Source organism: Suillus paluster (assembly GCF_016628075.1).
Source record: "Suillus paluster strain FC165 chromosome Unknown EDB91scaffold_39, whole genome shotgun sequence".
Lineage (NCBI taxonomy): Eukaryota > Fungi > Basidiomycota > Agaricomycetes > Boletales > Suillaceae > Suillus > Suillus paluster.
Window position 1 is genome coordinate 209,500 of NW_024537599.1, and position 23,913 is coordinate 233,412.

Consider the following 23,913-nt stretch of genomic DNA (forward strand, 5'->3'; position numbering starts at 1 on the left):
ATGCTTCCAGCAGTCGGGGCATATGGTGTATTGGGTGATCCATTGGTCAGGATCGATGCCAAGTTGACGCTTCGCGCTCAAGAGATGACGGACGGACAGGCCATGGATGCTCGGGTAATACACCTTCGAGAAGCATACAATTTAGTTGATTGTTGAGAGCGTCCGTTGCAGCTTGGATGCTCTGCTTTCCAAAGACGTTCGCTATGACTGTGTTGAGGTAGGCAAGACGGACACCCGGACGTTCTTGGAAGGCTTGTGGAACAAGGGACGGCCAATCCTCCTGATCTTGATCACTGCCGGGCACTCGCACATCAGGCCATGCCACTGCACGGAAATTGAAGTCTTGAAGCAGCTGGTTGCCAGGTATTTGGTGTCTTCTTGGATGCGGGATAGGAACTGGATCATCTGGATGATCATATGGCTCGCCTGCAGGCCCGGGTATGTTGTCATCTATAAAGTTAAAGTCATACTCATTTTCTTCGACCGTTGGCAATCAACCCTGCAGTCTCTCTTGGTTGATGCCGGTACCCTCAGATGGCCTGGACAAATTGGTTGTAGGATCCCGGATTGCCAATGGTTGTGCGACAGGGGGCCACTTCTTTGTATGTTTCACAACAACCTGCTTTGTCTGGTACGTGAATCCGTCAGGATGCTGCGAGCAGCGTGCACAGTTGCACTTGAAGCGAAGTCCTGTCAACATGGTCAGTTATACTCAAGGATGACTGGGACGTGCTCGAAAAGTACAGCATGGGACTTAGGCGAATTTGTGCGCATGTCGGCGTCCGTTGACGTCATGTGTTTTACAACGTGATTATTTACCAGCATGAAATGATGGTTTATTTCAAATGTATCTAAGAATATTCAGGCTGGTATTTTGAAGTCGTTAACATGTCACCAAAATGTGAGGAAATCTGAAAATGTGAGAAAATATCCTAGCACCGTATTTCTCGCGTTTGTGCTGTGTGAGTTCCCATAATCAGCATAAATACTGTCCGAGATAATGAAGCATGAGCTCTCATTATCACTGCCTTTTGGTGTAACGGTTAAGGGACAACAGTCTTGACTACTTACAAACATATGACAAAGACTGCTGTTTCTATGGTTGAAGAATGAGAACTCTGTTTGTTGGGATGAACACGTCATGGACCAGGCGTCTTCAATAAAGATGTGCTTCTAGCCTGTGAGGACATTTCAGTGACTCCGTCCATTGCTGAGATTGAATATATGAGCAATGTGCAATACTGCAAGAACAGACAGCAATCAAATGACGCATCACAGAAATGTGGTAAAGCTGAAAAGTGAACCGTCAAACACTCAGGTCACTATTAGTGCTGTAAGATCTTCTATGCTTGCTTCTCTTGTCCAAAAGACTTTTGAGTAAACTTGCAGGCATCCTCCCAGACGCTAGTGTTCACCAGTGAAGTATGCTCACAATCGGTTACCGCATGACATCTCTGGTACCGGTGAAATCACTACATCCTCGGTCCATTGATGCGTCTTACGATCATTGTCATTGCACCTTGTACAGCTGGAAAGGTATGTCTATTATTCATGAGTGAACAATTCGCTTATGCGATCTAGTCGGTCACACATCACCTCTATCCGAGTACACACCCCACAGTCTTTCTTCAATATGACCTTGATAATGAGTTCAACAGTGGTGATCCAGTGGGTATTTCGAGCGCTATTCTCGTTCTGTCGATGTGCTTTGTACTGAATGGGATTTCTTTTGCTGTGTGGAGCATGGTCATCTTGTATTACCTTCGGAAACTTGAAGAGGAGCACTGTAAATGTGCAGAACTAGATCCTATTCATCAGGAAAAACCCCCTTTTAATATTAGAGAGAATTTGATCAAATTTGATCAAAGGTGGAAAACCGTGTACTGTTTTCTCAAATGTGCGATAAAAAGATCCAATATTCAACAAATTCAGACAATTGTTAGCAGGGCCCCAGAATTCACTACAGTTGGGGAAAGTTATTTGGTACTGGCAGTACTAGTATTTTCCGTATACCATGTAACTAAAATACAGTTACATATGCATCTCGGTCAGTGAAGCTGTTGACAAAAAAAGTGCTACACTGATCTAATACATTGCTCGTAGTCCATTCACATGGAGCCACTGCCCCAAATTTGGGTATTAAGTGGACAGAGCGTCGAATATTGCGGATAGGGATAATGCTGGATTGCCTCTCACCATCATAAAGGGCACGTGAAACCTTGTTATGCAACAACCATACCAATACCGACACTACCTTTGGTGAGTGACCTGGACTGCTAGGTATGTAGTTGTGCATGTCCTCATAGATGCTGACACAGGCAGAATTTCTGGTTTGTGTGAGGTGACGTGAGTACCCACTCTCACTAAACGTGCAACCGCAGCCATCACAGACTGGCATGTTGCAGTGGCTGTAGTGCTTGAAGTGTATGTCGGGATATAGCGGAACATCGAAGTCCAAATTTGTAAGTGTCAAATTTTTCAGTTGCGCATCCGACCAACTCAATTCTGACTCTGATCTCTTGCTCTCACTCTATCAGATTTTTTTGATGTCAACTCCGACCAAAAAGGCTGCTGCAATGTGTGCTGCCAAGCTGAAGAGGCGTGTGGAGGCCGCCGCTACTCCTGAATCTGCTCCGAGTCGTACATCATGGTTTTATCAGTCTCGCTTTGTTTTTCTGATGGCCTGATCATCTGGCATTAAGGAGCTTCCCGACAATCCAAGACCACAGCACTGAAAAATCAAGGTGCGCCAGCTGTCTGAGTCAAGCTACATCTTCTGACTCACTTGAGCAAAATTACAGTTTGGATGTCAGAAAAGAAGACACAAAAGCGGGCCGCATCGAGCACAGCTGAGCCTGATCACGCCAAGCAGGCATGAACTTGTAAGTTTGATTAGACTTTTGTATATTGTCACTAATATGCCATAGTGGACAAAAAAAACCTGACCCTGCGAACAGACAGAAGAGCAGTGTTACACGGCCAGCAGCGCAACTTTTTGAGTCTGACTCAGATGACTTCAAGGTTGATGGAAGCAATGGTGCCATATCTGATTTTGGAGCTGAGTCAGACGACAAAATTGAGGAATCAGATGATGACAGTATTCTGGGACTCATTGGTGACAAGCTGAAGGCCACCCTTGACTATGAGGTATGTGCTATTGTCATCAATGATTTTACATCCAAGTGTCTTGATTATTCGCATAGCAGCCTCAATTTACCCCACGTAATGATGGTATGTGACATCTGAGTCCTCCTACTAGTACTAATTGACACTCTCGTGTAGACAGCAGCCTGAGCACTGCTTCATCATTCAGCTGTGAGAAAACGGCTTACAAAGGATGTGAAGTATGTACGTGTGTTATCTTCCGTGGTATGTGTATCATGTTGGCTTGAGTTTACTACCGTCATCTCATCATTTGCAGCCTGAAGGTCATATTGGCACCATTCGCGGGAATGTCAGGAAGGCTGCACAAGCACATGTGGCAAGCCACTATGGTCTCACAAAAGGTGCTGATGAGAGGGTCGCAGACCTTCTCAAAAACAAGGCTTACATTTATCCTGTGAACGTGAAGGTTCGTAATACCTTTATCGTCTATTCTATGCTTGAGCTGATGCCAGTGGCTTCATACACTACAGGGGGACCCTATCCGAACCAAACCGTTTCAAGCGCTGGTGATTTTGGACACCATTGAGGATGCTTTATTCAGCGACAAGCTTGCAGCGGGAGTAAAGTGGCATGATCATCTGACATCAACAATTGATGATCATCCTGACGAGGTTGAACTTCCTGTCGTGATGGTGGCACTTGCTAGCGCTGCGGTATGTTTTAATTGCTGTGGGTATGTTATATGTATTAATCAATCCCACAATTCAAGGTGTGCTCCGTCATTATGCAGTACTCCTCCGAAAAATTCGACCGAGACTTCAACTCAGACATGTACGGCGGGATCTATTGAACATTGGTTGGCATGTTGAATGGCATCTTCAAGGCCAGCGAGCGCATCAGGAAAATCAAGAAAATTCTTAATGAACCTTAGATCAACTTAGCATCACTTAATAAATATTTTAAGTCGGATTCAGCCAAGAAACATTAAGGGGATTGTGACTTGCCCCAAGTAGGGTCTTCGGATGAATGTGACTTAGCTGCTCTGATTGCTGTGCTTATTATCAGAGCTAAGTGAAAGGTAGTAGGGTTTTCAGATGAATGTGACTTAGCTCCTCTGATTGCTGTGCTTATTATTCAAGTTAAGTGAAAGGTAATAGCACTACTAAGGCTACTACTAGCAGGAAGACTGTTTCAAAATATTTTCAGGCTCCAAAGCTTCAAAAGTCAATATTAAGTCAAAGACAACTGAACTTTTGCATGGGTGACTTAGTGCTATTTACTATTGCATGCACACCACTTAATGACCACTTAATGTACTTCTCACTACTTTACTACTCTCTGAGTGGTCCTGACTGAGCTTGAGTGCACCTTTAAGGACAGAAAGTGAGATAAGCCAAAAGCAGCATGGTAGTAAGAAGCCTTCAAGCGGTGAGAAAGCATCCATTCAAGTCATGTGGTGAAGCAGTAGTACTAGCATTGTGCAAGAACATAGTACTAGGCTATAGGCTAGTACTTCAACTAGTTAGTAGTGGTAGGTCCATGATAGTATCACCAGCCTGAGATGGCAGCAGCAGCAGCGGCTTTCTAAGTCTCTGACTTGGAGTTGCTAGAGAAGGAAAGGGTAGTAGTACTAGTACAGTGAAAAACTGGAAGAAACGAGTCAGGCTCATTTACACGTGATGGCCCGGGCAGGAAGACTTGGTTGAAATATTAACACCGGCGGCAGCAGCAGCAGTAGCACTAGTAGCCCTAAACATTAGCCTCAGTAGTAATAACAACGAAAAAATAAGAATTACTGGCATCGGCTTCAAGGAGGAATGCACAAGCCACATCATGGCTCCTACTCCACATCAGAGCCGTCATCTCCCTCAGACTCGGTGTCGGATATGTCCACCAGCTGAGTGCGCTCATCCAGATCAAGGTCATCCTCCATGGCAGCATTGTCGACATCATCACCAGGACAACTCTTCTTCTTCGAAAATTCCATGGCAGATGCAACAATGACTTCGAACTTGTCCTCGCAGAGGTTCTTCATGATAGCCTTCACATAGGCACATGTCAATGTACCCCAGGAGATGTCGTTGAATCCTGTTTGCTGACAGGACACCTTGCCAGTGGACTGATTCATCGTCTTCGGCAAAGAAATGCTGGTTTTGTTCTTTGCCGCCTGAACCATTTTGATGGTGAGAGTACGAGTAGACCAGAGAGTTAAAGCTCATTCAACCTAATAAAAATTGTCAGTTCATGAGATTCGAGAATAAATAAGATGACAAGTATTTACCGCAGCACACGACAATACGAGACCCCCAGCAGTATTTGCTAGTACACCTGGCTTGTCTACCCCAGGTATCTTTCGGGCACCACGGGTTGTGGTGAAGTGTGCACTGAAGGTTTGCACAACAAATGCACCTTGATAAAGGCCCTGGAATTCCTGCGCTAAGTGTTAGCACAACAACAAGTCGGGAATTGATCGAGATGGAAGGAGTACATACAGACTTGTCATCACCATTCGCCTTCTTGTATAAGAATCGAAGGTTGCTGAGTGCATACTCCGCGAATTCTGCATGATTGTCATCAGAGTCCCTCAGCGAGTCCTGAGACTCAAGGTACGCAATGACAATTGCGATAGCTGCTGAGCTGATGTTGCTGCGGTAGGAGTCGGCAACTCGCTGGACAGCCTATATTGAAGTAGATCTAAGTTAGTACTGTGTTAATAAAATTGAGCGCACTTACAATGTAGTAGACTGAACTAAGGCTTGTCACTGTGTGGGCAATATGGGGAAAGATCGCATCCCAAATCACCTGCATCTTCTCACAGGCCAGCTTGGTGGGAACCTCCCAGGGATTAGCCAATGAAAATTTTCAACACAACTCGGAAATATATCAACAAAAAATACCCTCATGGCTCGACCTATCCGTACCAATGCTAACAGGAATCCTGCACAGATCCTCAAGGATGCCGCTCCCTCACAACGCACTTCGGCTCAAAAGCAGGCCGACAACGCCAAAGCTGCAGCAAAAAGAGCTGAAATGGAAGAGAAGGCATCAGAGATCTATCAAAATGGTGTGCGGAAAATTGCCGCCATAGAAGACTCACTGAGAAGACAGGATTGTGCTTATGGCACTGACTTCCCAATAAATGCGCTGGAAACAAATGCGATCGAGGGTGAGCACACATACTACAGAGACAATCAAAAGGTTAACAAACACCCAACAGAGGCACACGAAGAAGACACTGACAACGAGTATGAATTGTCCAGCGCACACTCAGACAGTGTTAGTTCCGAGTTGCCCAGTGAGGAACCAAGCACCCATTCAGAATCAGAAGATCACGGGAAGTCTTGTAAACCAAAATCATGCAAGAAAAAGGCCAAAAAGGTCAGTTTCGACCACACTCTGAGATTCATGAATTGTTTACGAGTCACGGACATCATGATAGACAAAAGACAGGGTGTTAAGGCAGGAAGTGGCAGCCAGTAGAAAGACTGTTGCAAGCGCTGGTACATTGGCAAGGAAGCGTAAGAGTGAGAACGTAAACAGTGATATAGACAGCAATGAACAGTACGATGAGCTTCCCACATGAGAAATATGCTGATAGCAAAGCTTGCAGGTTCCAACAACCGAAGTGTGCGAAGGGTAATCAGTCAGCTAGCAACTTAAATCCTGACTGGCGCAAAATGGTTGGTCAGCTAGCCAAAAGAACAGCACACGCAGACAAAATCAACACGAGCCTTATTCCAGAGGTGGGGCGATCTTGGTCATCTTCCCAAGCATCAAGCCGTAGCAGTAGCCGTTTAACTTCAGAAAGTAGCAGTGACCTGGTGGTTGGAGAGTTTGACATTGACGAGCCTGAGGAGACGATTGCCGCTGCACGAGAGCACAAGAGCAATAAGGTCAAAGATGCGAAGTCCAGTGGATCAACCAGTGGATCAGCCTCAGCTATATATTGTACAACTGCAGGAGTACGATTTCTCACCTCTCGACATCATTGCATTGATGAAACACTTGTCTTACAGATGAGCCTCAAGATCAATAAAAAGGGTGCCGACAACGCTGTGAAGGAAGAAGTGAAAGTGGTGAAAATGTTAAAGCCACAAAAGCCGCTCTGGAAGCTCAAGCTTGAATACCTTCCTTTGCAGGACAAAAGCGACCGTGATGTTTGGAACCGCTTGGTTTGTGTGGTGATAGACTGGGCTGGTACCACCACTGACCCATTTGGCACCAATGAGCATCCTGAGTTGTCACCGAAATTGCAAGAACTCTGGAATGTTTGTTTTGAACATAACACTGTGGACGTCAATGAACACCCAGCTATCAAAAAAATAGTGCATTTATCTGACTCATGTGATGCTAATTTAACCTACATGACCTTGCACTGGCAGGCTACCGACCGCTTGAATGAATGGTGCAGCATGTTCAGCAAGGATGCTCTCAAAATTCTTGAACGTCACTTCAAACATCCCAAGTTTCGACATGACCTTGAGGCCCGCATCAAATTTGTTTGTGACCACTTGCCACGCAAAGTCAATAATAAAAAATGTGTTCCATTTATTTATGCAGACATTGAGGTGCATTTTCATTCTCTCCTACAGTCTCAAACTGATACTCAGCTTGTCTTTCTGCCGAAAGGCCTTTAAAGGAGCTTGGTTGTCACCCGAACTGCTGGAACTTGTCGCTGGTCACATCAAACGCTGTGGGAAGGCTTTTGGAGCATTTTGAAAACCAATTAGTGCTCTAGGGCTGGCTGCTGCTGCTGTACGTCTCACACTTGAGCTACGTCTCTCAAACTAACAAATTATACCATTCAGTATCATCGTGCGCTGTCCCTCTACACCGATGGCAAGTCTGCCAAGGAGGCAGCGAAGGAAGCCAAACACCATGGCAACAGCGACAATGCAGGTGGGAAAAACTCGAAAAATATTGACTTTGACGCAGTGTGGAGGTCTGTGACAATGCGCTACGCAGAACAAGCCAGCGGATTGCCTGCGAGCAAGTGGGATTCCATCGAGGAGGCACTGGCATTGTCGGAGTTGATTGGAACAGATACAAGGTCTGACAATGGAGACTACTCTGATGATAACATTATGGATATCCGTGGCATGGTCCTCCTCTCTGACGGCGAGGATGATGGTCCTCAACCCACAGAAGACTTAGATGGTTGTTAACTGTGGGTGGTACTAGTACTAAATGATTTTGTGTATCAGTGATGCAACTCAGATGGTCTGCAACGAATCTGTTTTGGGTCTGTGAATGGTCGGAGATTCATCTGGGTCATGTCTGAAAGCTATCTGAGTCCGATCAGGTTCCCGAAAGCTTGCCTGATGCTGACTGATTCATCTGTCGCCAGTACGCCGTCTACTAGCCTGGATAGTCTGAAATAAGGTCATTCAGGTCATTCAGACCACTTTACACTTTTCCTGATGGAACCTTCAAGATCGGCATTCAGGAGAACACTTGGGGAATCCTTTGAACACTTCTGTACAATCCTCAGCCTTATTCCAGGAAACACAGGATCCTCGTCAACTCACAAATATCTTTTTAGTCACGCCATCCTTGACTTCCCCCCAAACCTGACAGATTTTTCCATGGTGTTGGCCCTGGACGAATGACGCATCAGAGTCAGCGTTTCAATAGTAATGAGTTTCATAAACAAGCATGAGCGACGTACTGGCAAGCTTTCATTAGCTATTGCTCCACTAGAGCCGGGGGCTTCTGGAGGCGGAAATGGCTTTGAACGTCTCGATTGATTGCCTTTGCCCATTGTAAATAGTTGACGGGTGTGTATCAGTCTGAGCGAAGTACAAGTTAGTAAGGTGCACGGAAAGTGGGTTGGTTCCAAGTTGGTGAAAACAACAGGTCACAGCCTTGACCACAAGCCTCGAGGCAATATTATTATTCGCTTGCTAGTGTTAACGCCCGTAGCTACATTTGGTGGGCGCTACAGCACTCTCGCAGGTCAAAACACTTTGAAGTTGCTGATCTCAGAGTCAAACACATTGGCGATGCAAGCAGATTTGCGTCTTTACCTGCAATGCAAACATAATTAGATTCTGTACTTGCACTTACCTTTGCATCCGTCGCAGCATCTTGAGTGGTCCGTGTCACTGGTGTGTCCAAAGGGAGGATTATCTATTGCATCACCTGTAAGGTACTTAACATACACACATATTTACACGAGAATCACGATGAGAATCCGTTCTGGTAGTGGGGTGTTCAAAGTAACTGCGATTTTCACACGATTTTCGCATTTTGAATCGTCCTGTAATCGCACGCTGAATCATCTCAAGATCGTTCACTCTGACTACCACTAATAGTAATAATTCGAAGAAGACTGGCAGCAAATATTGAATGTTGACTTTCATTCACTGTCAGTAATGCACACTCAAGGAGAAAAACGACACTCGTCTTTGAGTGACGTTCCTCTGGTTTGCGTGAAGCTTGGACCTCCCAAACAGATCTCACCAGCTTGACCACCCACTATGATCAACAAGTACACCATACCTCTCGCCCGCAACTCCATGGTCACGCCCTCGGCCTGCTTCTCCATGTTGTCTTCACTCCCACCCATCTTCCACCACCAACCCTCATCCACCGCCTCAACCCTCTTTCAGACGTGTCATACCCTTGTCTGTCTTTCCCTCCTTCAACAAGCTCCTCAACCCGAATACCAAATCCAGAATGCCACCCAAGAACATCATAGAGATCGACATGGCAGAGTCAGAGTCAGATGGAGAAGGATATGGATTTCTGTACATAACCGACGGATTCAACCTGAGCAGTGAAGCTGATAAAGCATCATTACTATGGTGTGTGTTAATTTTCGAATACTCTCGTTGACTATCAAGTGACTTGGATGTGTAGCACGCTAAAAGAATACAATTCTCCCTTTTCCCCGAATTTGTCTCTTACCACGTTCTCCTATGCCTCGTCTCTGCACTCGAGTTTGTTGGTGTTTCAGTGGCAACTGTGGTCCCTCTCGTCCTCCAATTCGGAATAAATGTTGCACTTGACAACTCCAGCTCAATCATCATCGCTTCCTCATCAAACCCTCTGCAAGTGCTGACCACTGCGCACGTATCGCGCTTCTCAATTTTCTCCCCGACTTTGTCGAGAAGCTGGACAAGATATGGCCGAACCTGGTATGTACTTTTCACCCATCGTTGGAACTTCATGCTGATCTGTTCAGAAAACTAGCTCCACTGATCCTGTTGCTATCATTCGAGAAGCCACTGTCCACGTCATCGTTTTACTCTCTTCCAAGGTACAATGACGTCAGGATGTCACAGTTATCCTTAACAATGACTCGTCATATGGCTATCTAACCCAAATTCAACAATGCACTCCTGCCCCACTGTGTCCATCTCCATTCAGACACAGAAGCCTTTCATATCGGCCAACTAGGTCCTTCACTAGGTTACAACACCAAACACAAGTTCTCGCTCTTGTTTCAACATGGTGCTGAAGGATTGTTCATGCTCTCACTACCTCACTTACGATATATCTGAACTTGCGAGGATGAGGCGCTCTCTACCTTGGATTCTATTAATTATCAGTTCATCACACTCAGATGAAGAGGATAACTAGTATCTTGGAACGGCCAGGATTCGGTCGTTGGTTCGGTTCTTGGTTCTTGTCCAGGACCTCTCAACCGGACCGGACCGGATCGACAACCTCGTTACTGATTCCACCTCACAGGTATCCGAATCTCATGAGTCCTCAAGCTCCTACTTCTTGGATACCTCAGAATGCACTACCTTCTTGGATCATGAGTCCACTGACAGTGATGCAGATGCTGATTCTGAATTTTCAGAAGACAGTTCTGTGTCGAGTTTTGACTCGGAAGAGGAAACTGACGGGGAACCAGTCACCACACACCATCAGGGACGAGTAGCACACCACATACGACACACCCTACAAGATATCTTTGTGCGTCATTATGATGCACCGCGAAATGTTCGATTATTACACCCACCTGCCCAGCTTCCCCATGTCCTTACAGTCACAAAAATCAAATATCCTGTCAGTGAGCATCTGAAAGGTGAGTTCTTCGGTCCACCTGCATAGTACAGACATGGTCAGAATATGCTGATTGACACTACTAGAATCCACGCACTCAATTTCGGGTGGCTCGAGGCTCACAGCATCACCATCCTCTTCTCTTGTGCTATTTTCATGACCCTTCAACCCTCTCTTACTACCAGTCTCTGTGATCTTCGAGTTCTTCTTGCCTTCACTAGTGGATTTTGCAGGCGTGTTTTTACTTGCTTTTGCCATGAGAGCTGGGATATCAGTGATGGGAGTTGTTGTTCGTTTATAGTTTCATGATTTTCATCATATGTTTTTGATCACTATGTATTTAATTCATAAACAAAATCCAAATCTAGACATATCAGCGGTGAAACAAGGTGAAATGAATCGTTGAAGTGGCTCTGGAGCTGCTTCAACGATTCAGGGTGATTCACGATTCTGCACGATTCTGATGTTCAAAAATCGACGTCAGAATTGCCGTCCGAATCAGTGCGTGAATTGCCAAGTTTGACTTCCTCTAATAACGATAGTGGCACCATGCTGGGTCATCCGCCAGTACAAACGGCATGCACCGTAGCATAGACAGTGACATCCGGAAGATGCTGCAATACAAGTATGTCTGGGATTCAAAGTGTGCACGACTGAGTGTCAGGGGCGTGTCAATCCACACGGATACAGACACTAACATCATCAAAGACAACCGACAAGGAGCGGTAGAGGCGACTGCATTTGGAACAAAGTTTGCAGTGAGCTGAGATTGCAACTACGAACAAAAGGATCGGGCAGTGGTAAAAGTATGGGCATGGTATTTGAGGCAATAGAGTGCATCACAGTATAGGGGTTACAATTGCATGTCATGGAGAGTGTTATGACGTGGGCAAGGAACCATAGGGACAGGACATGATCGAGGGGTTTTCACAAAGCTGCAACTTTGCATGACATGATCAAAACAATGGACCAGGTGTCTGAACGTTGAACCCTCACGGTAACCGATAGCCACCTAAGTTGGGAAATCAGAATGAGCACAATTTGAAAACCGCAAGAGATAATCCAGCTTTGCCTCGCTGGAGCATGAACTGAATCAGCATGTATCATTATATCTTGATTGTGTACGTCGTGTACATGTGAACTTGTTGGAAGTTGGCTTGAAAGTTCAAAGTTGAAACTTTGGAAATCGGAGTCGGAGTTAGAAAAATGTCTCGTCACCGTCACCCACGACGACGAACACCATAAGCTCATCATCCTCAACAACCACCCCCTCTGGCAATAGACATTATGCGCCAGTCCGTCGCACCGAGTCGCATTCGCATCTCTAGCATTGCAGGCCAATAATGCAGCCGCAATATCATGTTTGCAGGAGAAAAAGAAAGAGTTCAAGGCCGTTGCTGCGCTTGAACGTGCTAGCGCTCTCTTCCTGAAATGCATAGAAGGTCTCGCAGATGACTGTGAGGTTATGGCTGATGCTGGTCAAGGTATAAATTCTCAAGTGATCTTCGATGTCTGTCATTGATCTATTTGAATAGTACATGGTCAGGTGCTCGAGCAGTGGCCTCTCATGTTCCAAATGTTGAGCCTATTCTGTGAGTAATGTTCAATCTATATGAGCTTGCAAATGATCCTGCAGTAAATAGCCGTGAACAGCACCCAGCAGACTCCAGTGATGACACTGCACCACTTACTGGAGAACGGCTTGTCCGTATTCCAGTCAACGAACTCCAGACTGGTGTGTCAAAGAAGTCGTAATCACGCATCACCAACGTCGCTTCCACTTTTGACAGCGCACACATACCTGATGCTTTGCACCCAATTTCGTGTCGCATCTGTCCCTACCACCGCTGCACTTTTCCCAGAGACATTGGCACACGCCCAATCCCATCTGCGATGACCTCAGTATAGTTGGCAAGGACAGGTCCATGCCAGCGAATTTTCACTTCACTTGCGATAGTGAAGCCAGCTCATCTTTGGGACGCGCATTCTAGAAGCGGCGTGCCTAATATAGGAGTAGTATGATGGCTACTATTGCCGAAAAGATGGTTGACGTGGCAGATTTCGAGCATACAGCATGTGCCTTGGTGATCAGTTGATTCTACTCAACATAGTATTTCTTTGTTTCATGTACTCATAGAAGCCGTTCACTGAGAATTCAATGTACCGCCAGTCGAGTAGTCCGCACTTACATCAACACAGGATTGATACCCAGCCCGATATGTAAGATTACTCTGAGGGCGATGTACTATATGCAACAGTAACGACAATCACTTAATGCTCAAGCCTTTCCAGTGGCAGCAGCATTCTTTTTCTGTTCCGTTAGCTGCTCAATCTGCTACAAAGAGTCGACAAGCATCAGCACACACAACCTCTCCATTGCAAGCAAACAAATAACACCCACCAAATGCCTCTCCTTCCTCCTCGCCATCTCTGCCGCCTTCTCCTTAGACAAGCCAGCCATGTTGGTAGGCTGCGTGGAGTCAGCAGTATTTGGGAGAGGTTGAGGGGATGATACAGGTGTCGATCTAGCGCTTGAAGTAGGTGAGAATGCTGGTGCGATGGACCTGTGGGGTTGTGGTGAGAGCGCACATGAGATCTGGGAGAGTGGCGATGTCCACGGATCAGGCAAGTGACTTGTAGATCGAGAAGCTGATGCCATCGCCCCCCATGCATCAATAGCTGCACGATAGATCAGGAGGAGAAATTACAGAAAAGTAACTGATACCTACACAGAGAACTGGCTCGCAATGATATGCCAAATCCTAGACCATTGGTTGCAGACATGGGCTTTGGTTCTATAATGGCTGGAGTGCTCTCAAACGTGCCTGAAAAGAAAAATTAGCTCGGTTTGGATCTGGTGATACTGTCAAGGGTCAAAGAACGTACTTCAATCTCCTCCATCAGTGTTGATATCAATTAAATTGTCGTTCCATAAATGATTACTGCCTTGCCCTATCTCGTTAGCGGCCTCGTCAGCAAGCTACGCAGCAAGTGCTGAAGGCGGGGTCTTATTTCCACCCAGCTGTAGACCTTTGCCTCTTGATGGATTCACTGAAGGATTTGGCACTGTGTCTTTGGCGCACTCTTGTTGAGTAGTAAAAAGGACATTATGGCTAAGAAACTCACCTTTGGGTCAACCTTGCGACAAGCATTACAACTGTCTATATCACTCTCCGCATGAACAATACCCTACGGTGACATGATGGGAGGTCGAATGGGAAGCCACAAATGAAATCTATAGGGAGAAAGTTCCAAGTGTCATTGGTCGGATCTCAGCCAGACATGTATTTTGTCAAACAACGTCAGCTGCGAGTGCAACGAAGACTTCCTCATAGCTCTCTGACAGACTCTTGGAAAATAGGGCAAAAGTAGAGATAAAGAGTGGACATTTACCTTTGGGAACAAGCTTGGGGAGCGCACAGTGGAAATGTAGTGATGTTCTAGATGATGATCTTGGTATGATTTCCGATAGTGTAAGCTAGGCGACGTGAGTCGGGATGAGAAGATGATGTGGATGTTGAGTGAGGCGAGGAGCTTGCTACCGTATATCGTAGTGGAACTCAAATGTAGAGCTTGGTGCAATTGATGATGTTGATGTAACTCGTTGATCCAAGAAATGACAGCCGTACTGGTCAGAAAGAATAAAAGCTGATAGCCCACTGGCAGATAAATGTGAGTACCGTGCCACTATACATCTTAATACTAGGGGCTTCAATGGATGTTAAACATATGGAGCTTGGTGCAATTGGCCATCACTGAAATTCACTTAGCTCAATATGATAAGACTTAAATCCCAATTTTAACCATTTCTGTTTGGTCATGTTAACATGGTACAATGGAGTATATCCCATATATCAAGCACGTGTAATATTATTACTCCTTGATAATTTTCGCCTTGATGAAACACTTGATATGCTATTATAAAGGTGTATCAAATGATAAACAGACACTTAGATTTCTACCATCCTTGCTCCAAATGATTTCACTGTCTCAATTCCTGCAAAAAAAACCTCATTAGATAGTCTCATTAAATATATAATATCAGGCAAATATCAAACTGCCTAAAGTTTATATCTTACTAGCAATGACAATCATGATTCCTGTGGTCACACACAGACTATTGCCAGCTATAGCCATTATATGTATAGGTACAGACATGTTCTAGGATGCAGCGCCATCTGCCCAAGTCCATCATGGAGGGTAGGAGACATAATGCCATGCAATGAGTTAGAGGAGTCTTGCCACTCTAGTTCAAGTTGGCATTGCTTCTGATGTCAGTTTTCTGGCAAGTCAGGTTTGAACTTGAACTTGACTCCTACCAGTATGATACTAGTACTTCTTGCGCCGGGTCACTAGCCAATTCAAGTTGTTTTTAAGGTACAAAGCTCTCGTGATATAAAAAATCTACGATCTCAAAATTTATGGTCCTCCTACCAGTACTATATACCAAGTGCGCACATGGTGGCTACGTGAATTGGTTCTGTGGGATCAAACACCCCGTTCTTACAATAGTAGATGTAGTCACATTGTGAATTAGAGCGAGGTCAGGCAGTATCACTGGCAATAGCCAAAGCATACTTGACTGATCGGGATCCCCAACAACCGTCACGCAACGACTGGCAGCAGCGATACAACACATAAGCTTGTATTGGACTGTGTTCGTGTCTTGGCTTGTGTGATTTTGGGTGAGCCATGATCATGAATAAGAAATGAAAGCTCACAATTTGTCGACAAGTATTCTATGGCGGTCACGTATGTTGTGCATACTAACATGAGAGAACAGTCTTGCCAGGCCTTACCACGCTGGAATTGTTATGGTCATCGAGAGTCTTCAAGTGAGGGCATTTGTTGATACAAATGCCTAGATCAAATTTGGTTAGATCAAAAGCCGACGCAGTGTGTTCGAGGCAGATGAAACATACTGGGAATAGGAGTATGGACAGTAGTGCCCCATGCAATTGTCAAATAGGTGCTCAATAACATACATTGCAGCTTCTCCAGGTGGTATATTAGATCCAACATCATGAAAATTGAAGTTGTCAGTAAAGAGTGCACCCATTGTCAACCCAAAGGCCACATTGCCACTAGCAGGTGCCTATGTATTAGTAGCAAATAAACAGAAGGTACTACGAGTGAGAACAATCACAATCAAAATTTGAATGCAAGCCCATCCTCAGAGTCGCTGATATAGTCATCTGAGTCATCTACATCACTGTCACAATCTTTGGAAATCTCCCCATCTTCATCCGTGTCATCCTGGTTGACATCATCATCCAGGTCTCTATCACTTTCATCTCCGAAGTCAACATGGGCATTGGCTTCAGGGTCCTCGTCATCCAAAACGTCTCCATGACTAACACCAGTACTTCTGCTCCCTGCTGTGTGTTCAGGTTGGATAATATTCAATGAGTCATATTGAACTTGATGACCAATGCCTATGCATGCAAAACAGCAAAACATGTCCCTATCGGCAAAACTGCATGACTTATGGTGATATGAGTGTGAAACGAGACAAATCTCACATGTTAACATAAAACGAAGCCCAGTTGTCGACCTCTCCAGGCAGTCTTGCAGCAGAGGGACCATGTCTGAGAAGGTCATTTGTATGATGACCAGCGAAAGCAGGGATAAGGTGGCATGCCCTTGTCACATACCGGATCCGAGCACCTCCAATACCACCTGTGAACATCCCTACCACTAGTCCGACCCCCTGTTTCCCCATCCACTCCATCCCTCCTTCTCCGACAATGCATGAAGTGCATTTCAGCAGGACTAGCCCTGCTACCTCCACCTGACTCTATTCTGCTCCTCCAACACTACCCCTATTCTCTCCGACACTATATCCCATACCTCCGGATCCGGAATTCCGGATTCTCCCCTATGAAAGTCCGATTCTCTGTCCTGTTCCACCCGGTGCTCCGCTTTCATCTCCGGACTTACACCTATCTCCTTTTTAGAACACTGCTCTCCAGTTACTGGTTGTACACCTTTCCACTTTGCTTACTGATCCGTCCGTTGGCACTTCATTTCCGACCTCATTTCCTTGATCCGTTGTACACTTACTAATAGACCCTCCATATGCTTCAGACATAGCTTTTACTGTGCTGACTGATTTACTTACATGATACCTACAGTATATAAACTCCTGTAAAACTCTGGAACTCCTCAGTTCAAATATCATCTTAGTTCTGCTCATTCCTGCAATCTCCAGACTTGAGTCTCATCTCTTGTCCACCTCCGAGTCTTAGGGGTTAAACCTTAGGACTACTTCTCCAGCTCTACCTTAGGGTAGTCTAACCTCTGTTCTGTTTCTACTCCAGACTTCCGTAGTAGCCTTACTGTTACGAACTCAGTTGGTTCCGCACTAGATACCTGCAAGGAGCACCGATCTAGTGTTGCGACGAGTGTCAAGATGAGACTACTAGACGGAGAGTCTAGTAGAAGATAGTATAATGGTGATAGAAGCGATGAGGCTTGCTATCTAGCTTTCGTGCTATCCCTCTGTCCTGAGGCTTTAGGTGTGATACTGAGTAGATTCAAGTTAAGGACTACTACAGTGTACGGAGTCCTTTATATACGAAATACAAGTGATACCGGTTGAACGGTAAGGGCTAAGGGTGGTACCGACAATACGGTAAGGGCATAGGGTATGAGTCAGAGATAACGGGTAAATGAAAGAAGCGACGCAAGAATGATCAGCCTGTATAGATAGGCCAATGGAACGGAATGATGGAGGTCGCTTTGGCGATGGATAGTGGCGATAAAAGATAGGCAAAAGAGAATAAGCCGGTTTGAGAAGCTTACGTAACGTCCCTGTAACACTTACTCCATCCATAGTCTTCCAGAGTTCCGCCAAACTCCACCAACTTCTGTCCTCCGGAATTCCCCAGACTTCTGTCGGACTTCCCCTCTGTCCCCCGGAAATTAAGGGCATGTACTCGGGTAAGGGGCGCAGCACACAAGCTGAAGCCAAAGCCCTTTGAGTAACCTCTCCCTTGAGCACAACCTTAACAGCCCTGATCACTAGCAATGGGTCAAGAAACCTGAAGGCAGCAGGTGAGTCGGGAATAAATCCAATCTTTGGTAGGTGGCCTTCTCGGAAGCCCCAATGGTACTGTGGCTCCACACCGAGCCATCGCACCCACAAGACCTCCATGGACTGAGGTGAGCAGTTATGAGTGTTGGGGCCAACATGAAGAACATTAATACAAAATGCGCCCAACACCCGTGCATACCAAAAAGGGTGAGCACCTGCACTGCTTTCTCTCGACAACATCATCATTGTAGAGCCATTTCCAGGTTTGAGCATGTCTTGATCCCTATGGACATCATACATTGTATAATTGATTTGAAAGTGCTTAGGTTGGAAAATGCTGTTCAGATTGTTGATAAACCACACATCATTTCGCTCGACATCCATGAAATCTTGTTCGTCGCCATCATATTCTAAACCCAGCAAGTGGGAAAGAATATGGTCTTTAATTTTTGGAATGAAGTCCTGTCAGGTAACATTATTGGACGTGTCAGAACAGTCATACAAAAACATATCTTACCACGACAGCTGGGTCGCCTCAATGCTCTTCAAGATAACGAGCTAGATTGATGATGATGCCCAGATAACTCGATAAACAATGGTGAGCTTCCAGTGGTAGTAGGCTTCCGGCAGGTTGATTATTGTTAGTATTGCCAGATTCTTGCAGACAATTGATATGAGTGCACCTCCGTTCTTGCTTCACTAGCTGTTTCAAATGATCTTGTTTATTTGTGCTCTGGTAGAACCTTTTCAAAAGCCTGTGTGCGAGCTCACCCTGAAAATTCAAAGGATTAAGCCGTTTACTTGCCACTCAATGAGGATGTGTACATACTATTTGGGTATTGTATGAGTCAGTCATTCCAAACATTTTGATAGAGCTTACATAGTCACCAAGTGCGTGTAACTTATAAGTTTGCATATTGAAAGCCTTGGGACGCGCTCCAGATGGCCCTGTTCCTGCCGGCGAGTTGAGATTGGTATTCTTCCTTTGATGGGCAGCAATTTCCCCTGTGAGCTCCATAATCCGAAATGCTGAGCATGTGGAATCCTGAAATTTGCGAAGCTGCTGTCCTAGACATCTAGTAGCTCGACTAAGTAGATCAAGAGAGTCATCTGTGTGGATTCGAAGTTTTGTGATAGTGTGCCATTAAGCCAAACAAAAGAGGAGAATATGGACAACTTCATCGTGCGAGTCTGGGAATAGACCCTCAAACGCCGGAATCGCACACTGGACGACAATCAGATTATGATAAATTCAAGAACAGCACTGCAGCAGGGATCAAACTCACCTGTAAGATATCCTTGAAATGTCGTGCAGCTCTTTGTTTCACCTCAGATACATTTGGAGGGAAACATCGAATGGCGCCCTTTCCAAATGACGGAATTAAGTGAAAACTTAACATTGAGGGATCATCAGCATCAGTCGAGGCTGACATGCTAACGAGTACGTACTGTTCATTCAGTAAAGTTACTAATTCGTTATTAATGGCATAAAGAAGCCTTATAAGATGCTTGAAGATGGATTTGAACACTCCAAGCTCAAATTCATGCAAGAGATCGACCACAAGCATAGGAAAGAAATCAAAGCCTAGATGCCTGAGTCGTTCATTGAAGGTATTCTAAAAGTAAAGTATACTCAAATCATTCAAAAGGTCTATAATTAAATGCGCTTACCAAGGTTGGCACCAATGAGAATGCCTTTAGAAGACGGTTGGCCGCAGCACCTTTGATCAGAGCACCTAGCTTGTATATAGCCTCATGTGCTACAAAAATCTTATCTCGCAGGTATAAGCAAACATTGTTGATGCGTGCTGATATGTCAGCTTTGAGACCGAGTTGATCAAAGCGTGATTTCAGCAAAATACACCGGGGACATGGGCAAACTCCTTTGTCACGAATAGTAGCAAGAAGGACTCTATTTGAAGGTTATCAGTTAATGTGCGGAAGTCAAGGTGATAACTTAGCTGACTTTTCTGGGTAATCTGCAGAGTAAGTAAAAATTCTTGGAAAGACTTGTTGAGACACACCATTGTGGCATTTGATCACGATCCCATTCCTATATGTGTCTACGAACTCATCATCTAACAGGATCCGCCAAAGTGCATGGAACAATTCCTGTTTGCAATGTGTGAGGATGTCGCTGATGCCCTTCATCTTGATATACTTGCTAATGAAACCCACAATAGAGTGTGGTAGCTAGAGATGAATCGTGTTAGGGTACTTGTCTGATGGGAAGGATGTAAACTTACTGAAGGGATAAATGTGATAGGGTGACAGGCATTGGTGGTTGGACAAGCATGGACATATTTCGATTGATTTCCAAAAAAAAGATAGACTGGCCATGCAGAAGCATTGCCAAACTGAGTCAAGTGTGTCACATTAGACCAGAACATAAGTCCAGCTATCACCTGCTCCAGGTTACACCCATCATCCCTCTTTTGCTTTTGCAGCTCGTCATGGGCCTTAATCCACACATCTGACGTGTAAAACATGACTGCCTGTACAAAGGCCAAGCATTATTAGAAGCTCATCGGCTATGAGCGAAAGAAGGTCAAGCACACCAAAGTTGCACTTGTCAGAGCATTTCAGGATGCTGCAAGGTGGAAGGGGACTGTGAAGGATAAATCTGATGAACTCACTCATGCACATGCAGACCTCGAGGAAAAGACGACTCAACTCCTTACACTAAGGTGTAAGTTGCAGGAGGAGGCTTGCAAGATGGGGGAAGTAGTGGCAAAATGGAATGCCAAGTGCTCTCAGCTTGCTGAAGAGCTGTCTGGATGTCAATGAAATGTCCTTGCCCTGTGCAAACACTGTCAGCATAATGCAGTGCATGCTATCAAAGCTGCACTATCCAGAAATAAACAACATACCTTCAGACTTGTGCATAGAAGGGCCTACACAGTCGAGGCCAGGAGTCTTGCGAGATATCTTGTGCGCACTGGGTGCTCACAAGAGTTGATTTGGAGAGTAATTCAGAAGATTGGGAACTTGCAGGAGTCTCTGCAAGCCGCATCATGAGCCGCCGCACAGTTTCATGAGCCCTAATTGAAGGGGGAGTTGCAACAAGCATCCAGCTTGGCTACAAGATCTCTCAAGCTAATGGTAAGCTTATCATCAAATGACACAATAACAACTCACAAACAATTTTCAACAGGCCTAACAATTAGCCCACATTATTGAGCTCAAGACACCCTCTTATACCACTGCATCCCTGCAGAAACACCATGCCCGCGTCATCTCTGTTTCTTTATCTATTAATCACACTAGCGAAACTCAAATCAGCGGATGGAAGGAGGAGATTTCTCACCTGTCATCAATGTTCTCGCAAAGCCCACTTGCAAAGTGGTCAGGTCTGTCATTGGATATTGATGGCTTCTTAAAAAAACTCAAAGGGATGCACACTGATCATGCAAGCGATCAAAAGAAGATATATCGCCTTTGGAAAGAATGGAAGCATCACGTCATATGTGCTTCCTATGGCTTTGAGCATATCAAGAAGATGAAAAGTGAAGCACTGAGCAATCTCTATACCATGCTTCTCCAGGCAACACAGGAGATCATCAACTCTCTTGGAGGCAGTGAAAAATGGGATGCATTGGATGTGGATTCACGTCGGCCTTATGTTACAGAGATGATGGAGGGACTTGCACTGCATTTTGGCAAGGAGATCCTAGCTGCATTACCGGATGAGGAACACTGATCAGTAGAGCTTTTCTTTTGGGCCAGTTGCTCTATGCATAAAGAACTCAACTCCATCAAGGGGGGGAATGTTGCCATGATGAAATGGTGGGCAGATAATGGTGTTCCCCCACCTGTACTCTTGGCAAACAAGGATAACACAGCAATGATACAGCTAGCTGAGATGGTTGATGCATCAGCTGCAGCTGTGAGACAGCCATTCGAGGTGTCATCCCGCAGTGGGGTTAAGGTGACAAGCATTGCAGGCACACTGTTCAACCACAAAGACGACAAAAAGGGGCAGGGAGATATTCATCAATTTTTTTTCATGCAGGTAAAAGGCAATGTCAAGGGTGCATCAAAGAAGTTCCCTGACACCAGTAACACATGCTATCACTCTCATTGTGATGCTGCTACTGAGTTGATTAAATATCTCAAAAATTACCTCGATTTCCTAGACTTCATTCACAACAACAAGACAAATGTGCACCTGAACCACATAGAAGAGAATCTCGACAAGGCTCTTTGTGATGCAGATACACTGGTGGAATTAGCTGCTTTGACACTGTACAGTCAGTTGATCACAAAACCCTACATGTGGCTGGTTCGCGCACCTGGAACTGAAGACCTTAATGTTCTCAATTTGGGTCCCCTCCATGATGACCTTCAAATTCACATCAAAACCATCGTTGATTGGCCATCCCTCATCTTTGATTTTCATCCCAACTCATACCTTTTTGATGTGTTCGACAAGAAGCCATGGGATGACCCACTTGCGATCCAAGCTGTTGTAGATATGAATAATGCAGGAACACTTCCGCACCTTATGGAAGTCTTCGTCACATTTTTGGGAGGTGCACTGGAAACATGGGAACAGTTTACAGAGGAGTTTGCTGCAGGTGGCCTAATAGCCTCATCATCGGCCAAAGAACATGGGCTTGCAGCAATGCCCACCACCAATGATGCGAATGAGGGGATGCTTGGAATGTGGTGGAGACACTCGCATGACAAGCCGAGTCTTATGGTTGGTCATTTTTCAAACCAGGCAGCCTTTGCATGCAACAAAACTCAAGATTTTATGAATGCATTGTTTATTGATGAAGATAATGCATATATATGAAAGGAAGCTCGCTGAATTGATGCCAGCAGAATTGAGAAGCACCGACGAGACACCGTCATCCAGTACAAAAAGATGGTTGCTGAGGAGAATCACAAGAAGGAAGAGCAATGCCATGCCAAGAATGCCTCGGTTGCCAAGTACTTTTCCGCGCTCGATATCGTTGTTGACAATGCATTGCTCAACACAATGCTTGATCAGCCTATCAAAGATCAGCTCAAGCTTCACCATCAACTAGGTGAGGAGAAGACGATCCCGAAGAAATCTCACCTAAGTAGTAAGCATGTGCGCTTGCAGGTGCTTCTGTTGGTTGTCGAGCGCTACATTGCGCAACGGCGTGGTGAATCACTTGATGATAAAGTTAATTTCCTCAATTTAATCAATTCATAAGTCAAATATTAACATAGTAATTCAACGACAACACTAGATGCCTTTATTATAGTATTACTCACACATTTACATATACTGCCACACTTACTACAGTCACTATACGAGCAGAATAGTTATAAGTAACATAAATACACAACATTTCATAGTATTAGTAGCTGTAATTACTGTTATACACCCTCGCACCGTGTTTTCAGCGGACATAGGGTTTTTTTGCTTATATAAGCAGGACAGTTTGTTTGCGGGCATTGCCCACCACCATTATTAATGTTGCGGATATCATTATGCGTCATGTGATGTCTATCCCACAGTGGAATCATTCACAGGAAGGCACAAGCAAGCTGTGGCGTTGGCTATTTAGTGTGTGAAGCTCAAAGGCAACGACACAGAGAGAAGAATGCTTTTGGTCGAATGACAGGGTAAAAGTCTGGGATTCGGGGGTCCAGAAAACACTAAGGTAACTCTAGTACTCCAACTCGTATATAAGTAAGTGCAGCTAGGGCTATATGAGACTTGGGATAAACAGGGAGTAATCTAATGAGATAAGGAGTAGCTAAGTTACTCAGATTGAATA

The 23,913-nt window shown here is 45.1% G+C and overlaps 10 protein-coding genes across 10 annotated transcripts; 5 read left to right on the forward strand and 5 right to left on the reverse strand.

Moving 5' to 3' along the window:
• Positions 1 to 46: 46 nt before the first annotated feature.
• EDB91DRAFT_1250063 (uncharacterized protein) lies at positions 47 to 700 on the reverse strand (the record flags this gene model as incomplete). Its single annotated transcript, XM_041323181.1, has 2 exons — positions 47 to 450; positions 499 to 700. 2 exons carry the CDS (start codon positions 698 to 700, stop codon positions 47 to 49), a joined length of 606 nt encoding a protein of 201 aa, XP_041175627.1.
• Positions 701 to 2,426: 1,726 nt separating this feature from the next.
• EDB91DRAFT_1250064 (uncharacterized protein) lies at positions 2,427 to 3,955 on the forward strand (the record flags this gene model as incomplete). Its single annotated transcript, XM_041323182.1, has 9 exons — positions 2,427 to 2,462; positions 2,538 to 2,650; positions 2,703 to 2,744; positions 2,958 to 3,147; positions 3,204 to 3,231; positions 3,283 to 3,344; positions 3,422 to 3,571; positions 3,636 to 3,818; positions 3,875 to 3,955. 9 exons carry the CDS (start codon positions 2,427 to 2,429, stop codon positions 3,953 to 3,955), a joined length of 885 nt encoding a protein of 294 aa, XP_041175628.1.
• Positions 3,956 to 4,945: 990 nt separating this feature from the next.
• On the reverse strand, positions 4,946 to 5,913 carry EDB91DRAFT_1250065 (uncharacterized protein; the record flags this gene model as incomplete). The annotated part of the gene is made up of 4 exons (XM_041323183.1): positions 4,946 to 5,272; positions 5,387 to 5,536; positions 5,598 to 5,783; positions 5,839 to 5,913. 4 exons carry the CDS (start codon positions 5,911 to 5,913, stop codon positions 4,946 to 4,948), a joined length of 738 nt encoding a protein of 245 aa, XP_041175629.1.
• A 93-nt stretch (positions 5,914 to 6,006) lies between these two features.
• EDB91DRAFT_1250066 (uncharacterized protein) lies at positions 6,007 to 8,270 on the forward strand (the record flags this gene model as incomplete). Its single annotated transcript, XM_041323184.1, has 8 exons — positions 6,007 to 6,271; positions 6,323 to 6,483; positions 6,545 to 6,666; positions 6,716 to 7,067; positions 7,122 to 7,673; positions 7,735 to 7,783; positions 7,844 to 7,860; positions 7,914 to 8,270. 8 exons carry the CDS (start codon positions 6,007 to 6,009, stop codon positions 8,268 to 8,270), a joined length of 1,875 nt encoding a protein of 624 aa, XP_041175630.1.
• Positions 8,271 to 8,624: 354 nt separating this feature from the next.
• Positions 8,625 to 11,379, reverse strand: EDB91DRAFT_1083406 (uncharacterized protein; the record flags this gene model as incomplete). Its single annotated transcript, XM_041315622.1, has 12 exons — positions 8,625 to 8,702; positions 8,774 to 8,894; positions 9,101 to 9,131; positions 9,172 to 9,246; positions 9,607 to 9,709; positions 9,774 to 9,876; positions 10,015 to 10,251; positions 10,600 to 10,644; positions 10,885 to 10,954; positions 10,981 to 11,016; positions 11,078 to 11,097; positions 11,219 to 11,379. The coding sequence occupies 12 exons, from the start codon at positions 11,377 to 11,379 to the stop codon at positions 8,625 to 8,627; spliced, it is 1,080 nt and encodes a 359-aa protein (XP_041175631.1).
• A 1,060-nt stretch (positions 11,380 to 12,439) lies between these two features.
• Positions 12,440 to 12,876, forward strand: EDB91DRAFT_1055627 (uncharacterized protein; the record flags this gene model as incomplete). The annotated part of the gene is made up of 3 exons (XM_041313939.1): positions 12,440 to 12,605; positions 12,657 to 12,713; positions 12,758 to 12,876. Coding segments are annotated over 3 exons (342 nt in total), but the record flags the coding sequence as incomplete, so codon positions are not given.
• Positions 12,877 to 13,399: 523 nt separating this feature from the next.
• EDB91DRAFT_1250068 (uncharacterized protein) lies at positions 13,400 to 13,905 on the reverse strand (the record flags this gene model as incomplete). Its single annotated transcript, XM_041323185.1, has 3 exons — positions 13,400 to 13,453; positions 13,523 to 13,800; positions 13,851 to 13,905. The coding sequence occupies 3 exons, from the start codon at positions 13,903 to 13,905 to the stop codon at positions 13,400 to 13,402; spliced, it is 387 nt and encodes a 128-aa protein (XP_041175633.1).
• Positions 13,906 to 16,639: 2,734 nt separating this feature from the next.
• Positions 16,640 to 18,622, reverse strand: EDB91DRAFT_1055609 (uncharacterized protein; the record flags this gene model as incomplete). The annotated part of the gene is made up of 3 exons (XM_041313936.1): positions 16,640 to 16,763; positions 17,239 to 17,249; positions 18,146 to 18,622. Coding segments are annotated over 3 exons (612 nt in total), but the record flags the coding sequence as incomplete, so codon positions are not given.
• Positions 18,623 to 21,473: 2,851 nt separating this feature from the next.
• EDB91DRAFT_1250070 (uncharacterized protein) lies at positions 21,474 to 21,857 on the forward strand (the record flags this gene model as incomplete). The annotated part of the gene is made up of 1 exon (XM_041323186.1): positions 21,474 to 21,857. The coding sequence occupies one exon, from the start codon at positions 21,474 to 21,476 to the stop codon at positions 21,855 to 21,857; it is 384 nt and encodes a 127-aa protein (XP_041175635.1).
• Positions 21,858 to 21,890: 33 nt separating this feature from the next.
• Positions 21,891 to 23,342, forward strand: EDB91DRAFT_1292136 (uncharacterized protein; the record flags this gene model as incomplete). Its single annotated transcript, XM_041324860.1, has 2 exons — positions 21,891 to 22,924; positions 22,985 to 23,342. 2 exons carry the CDS (start codon positions 21,891 to 21,893, stop codon positions 23,340 to 23,342), a joined length of 1,392 nt encoding a protein of 463 aa, XP_041175636.1.
• Positions 23,343 to 23,913: the final 571 nt, after the last annotated feature.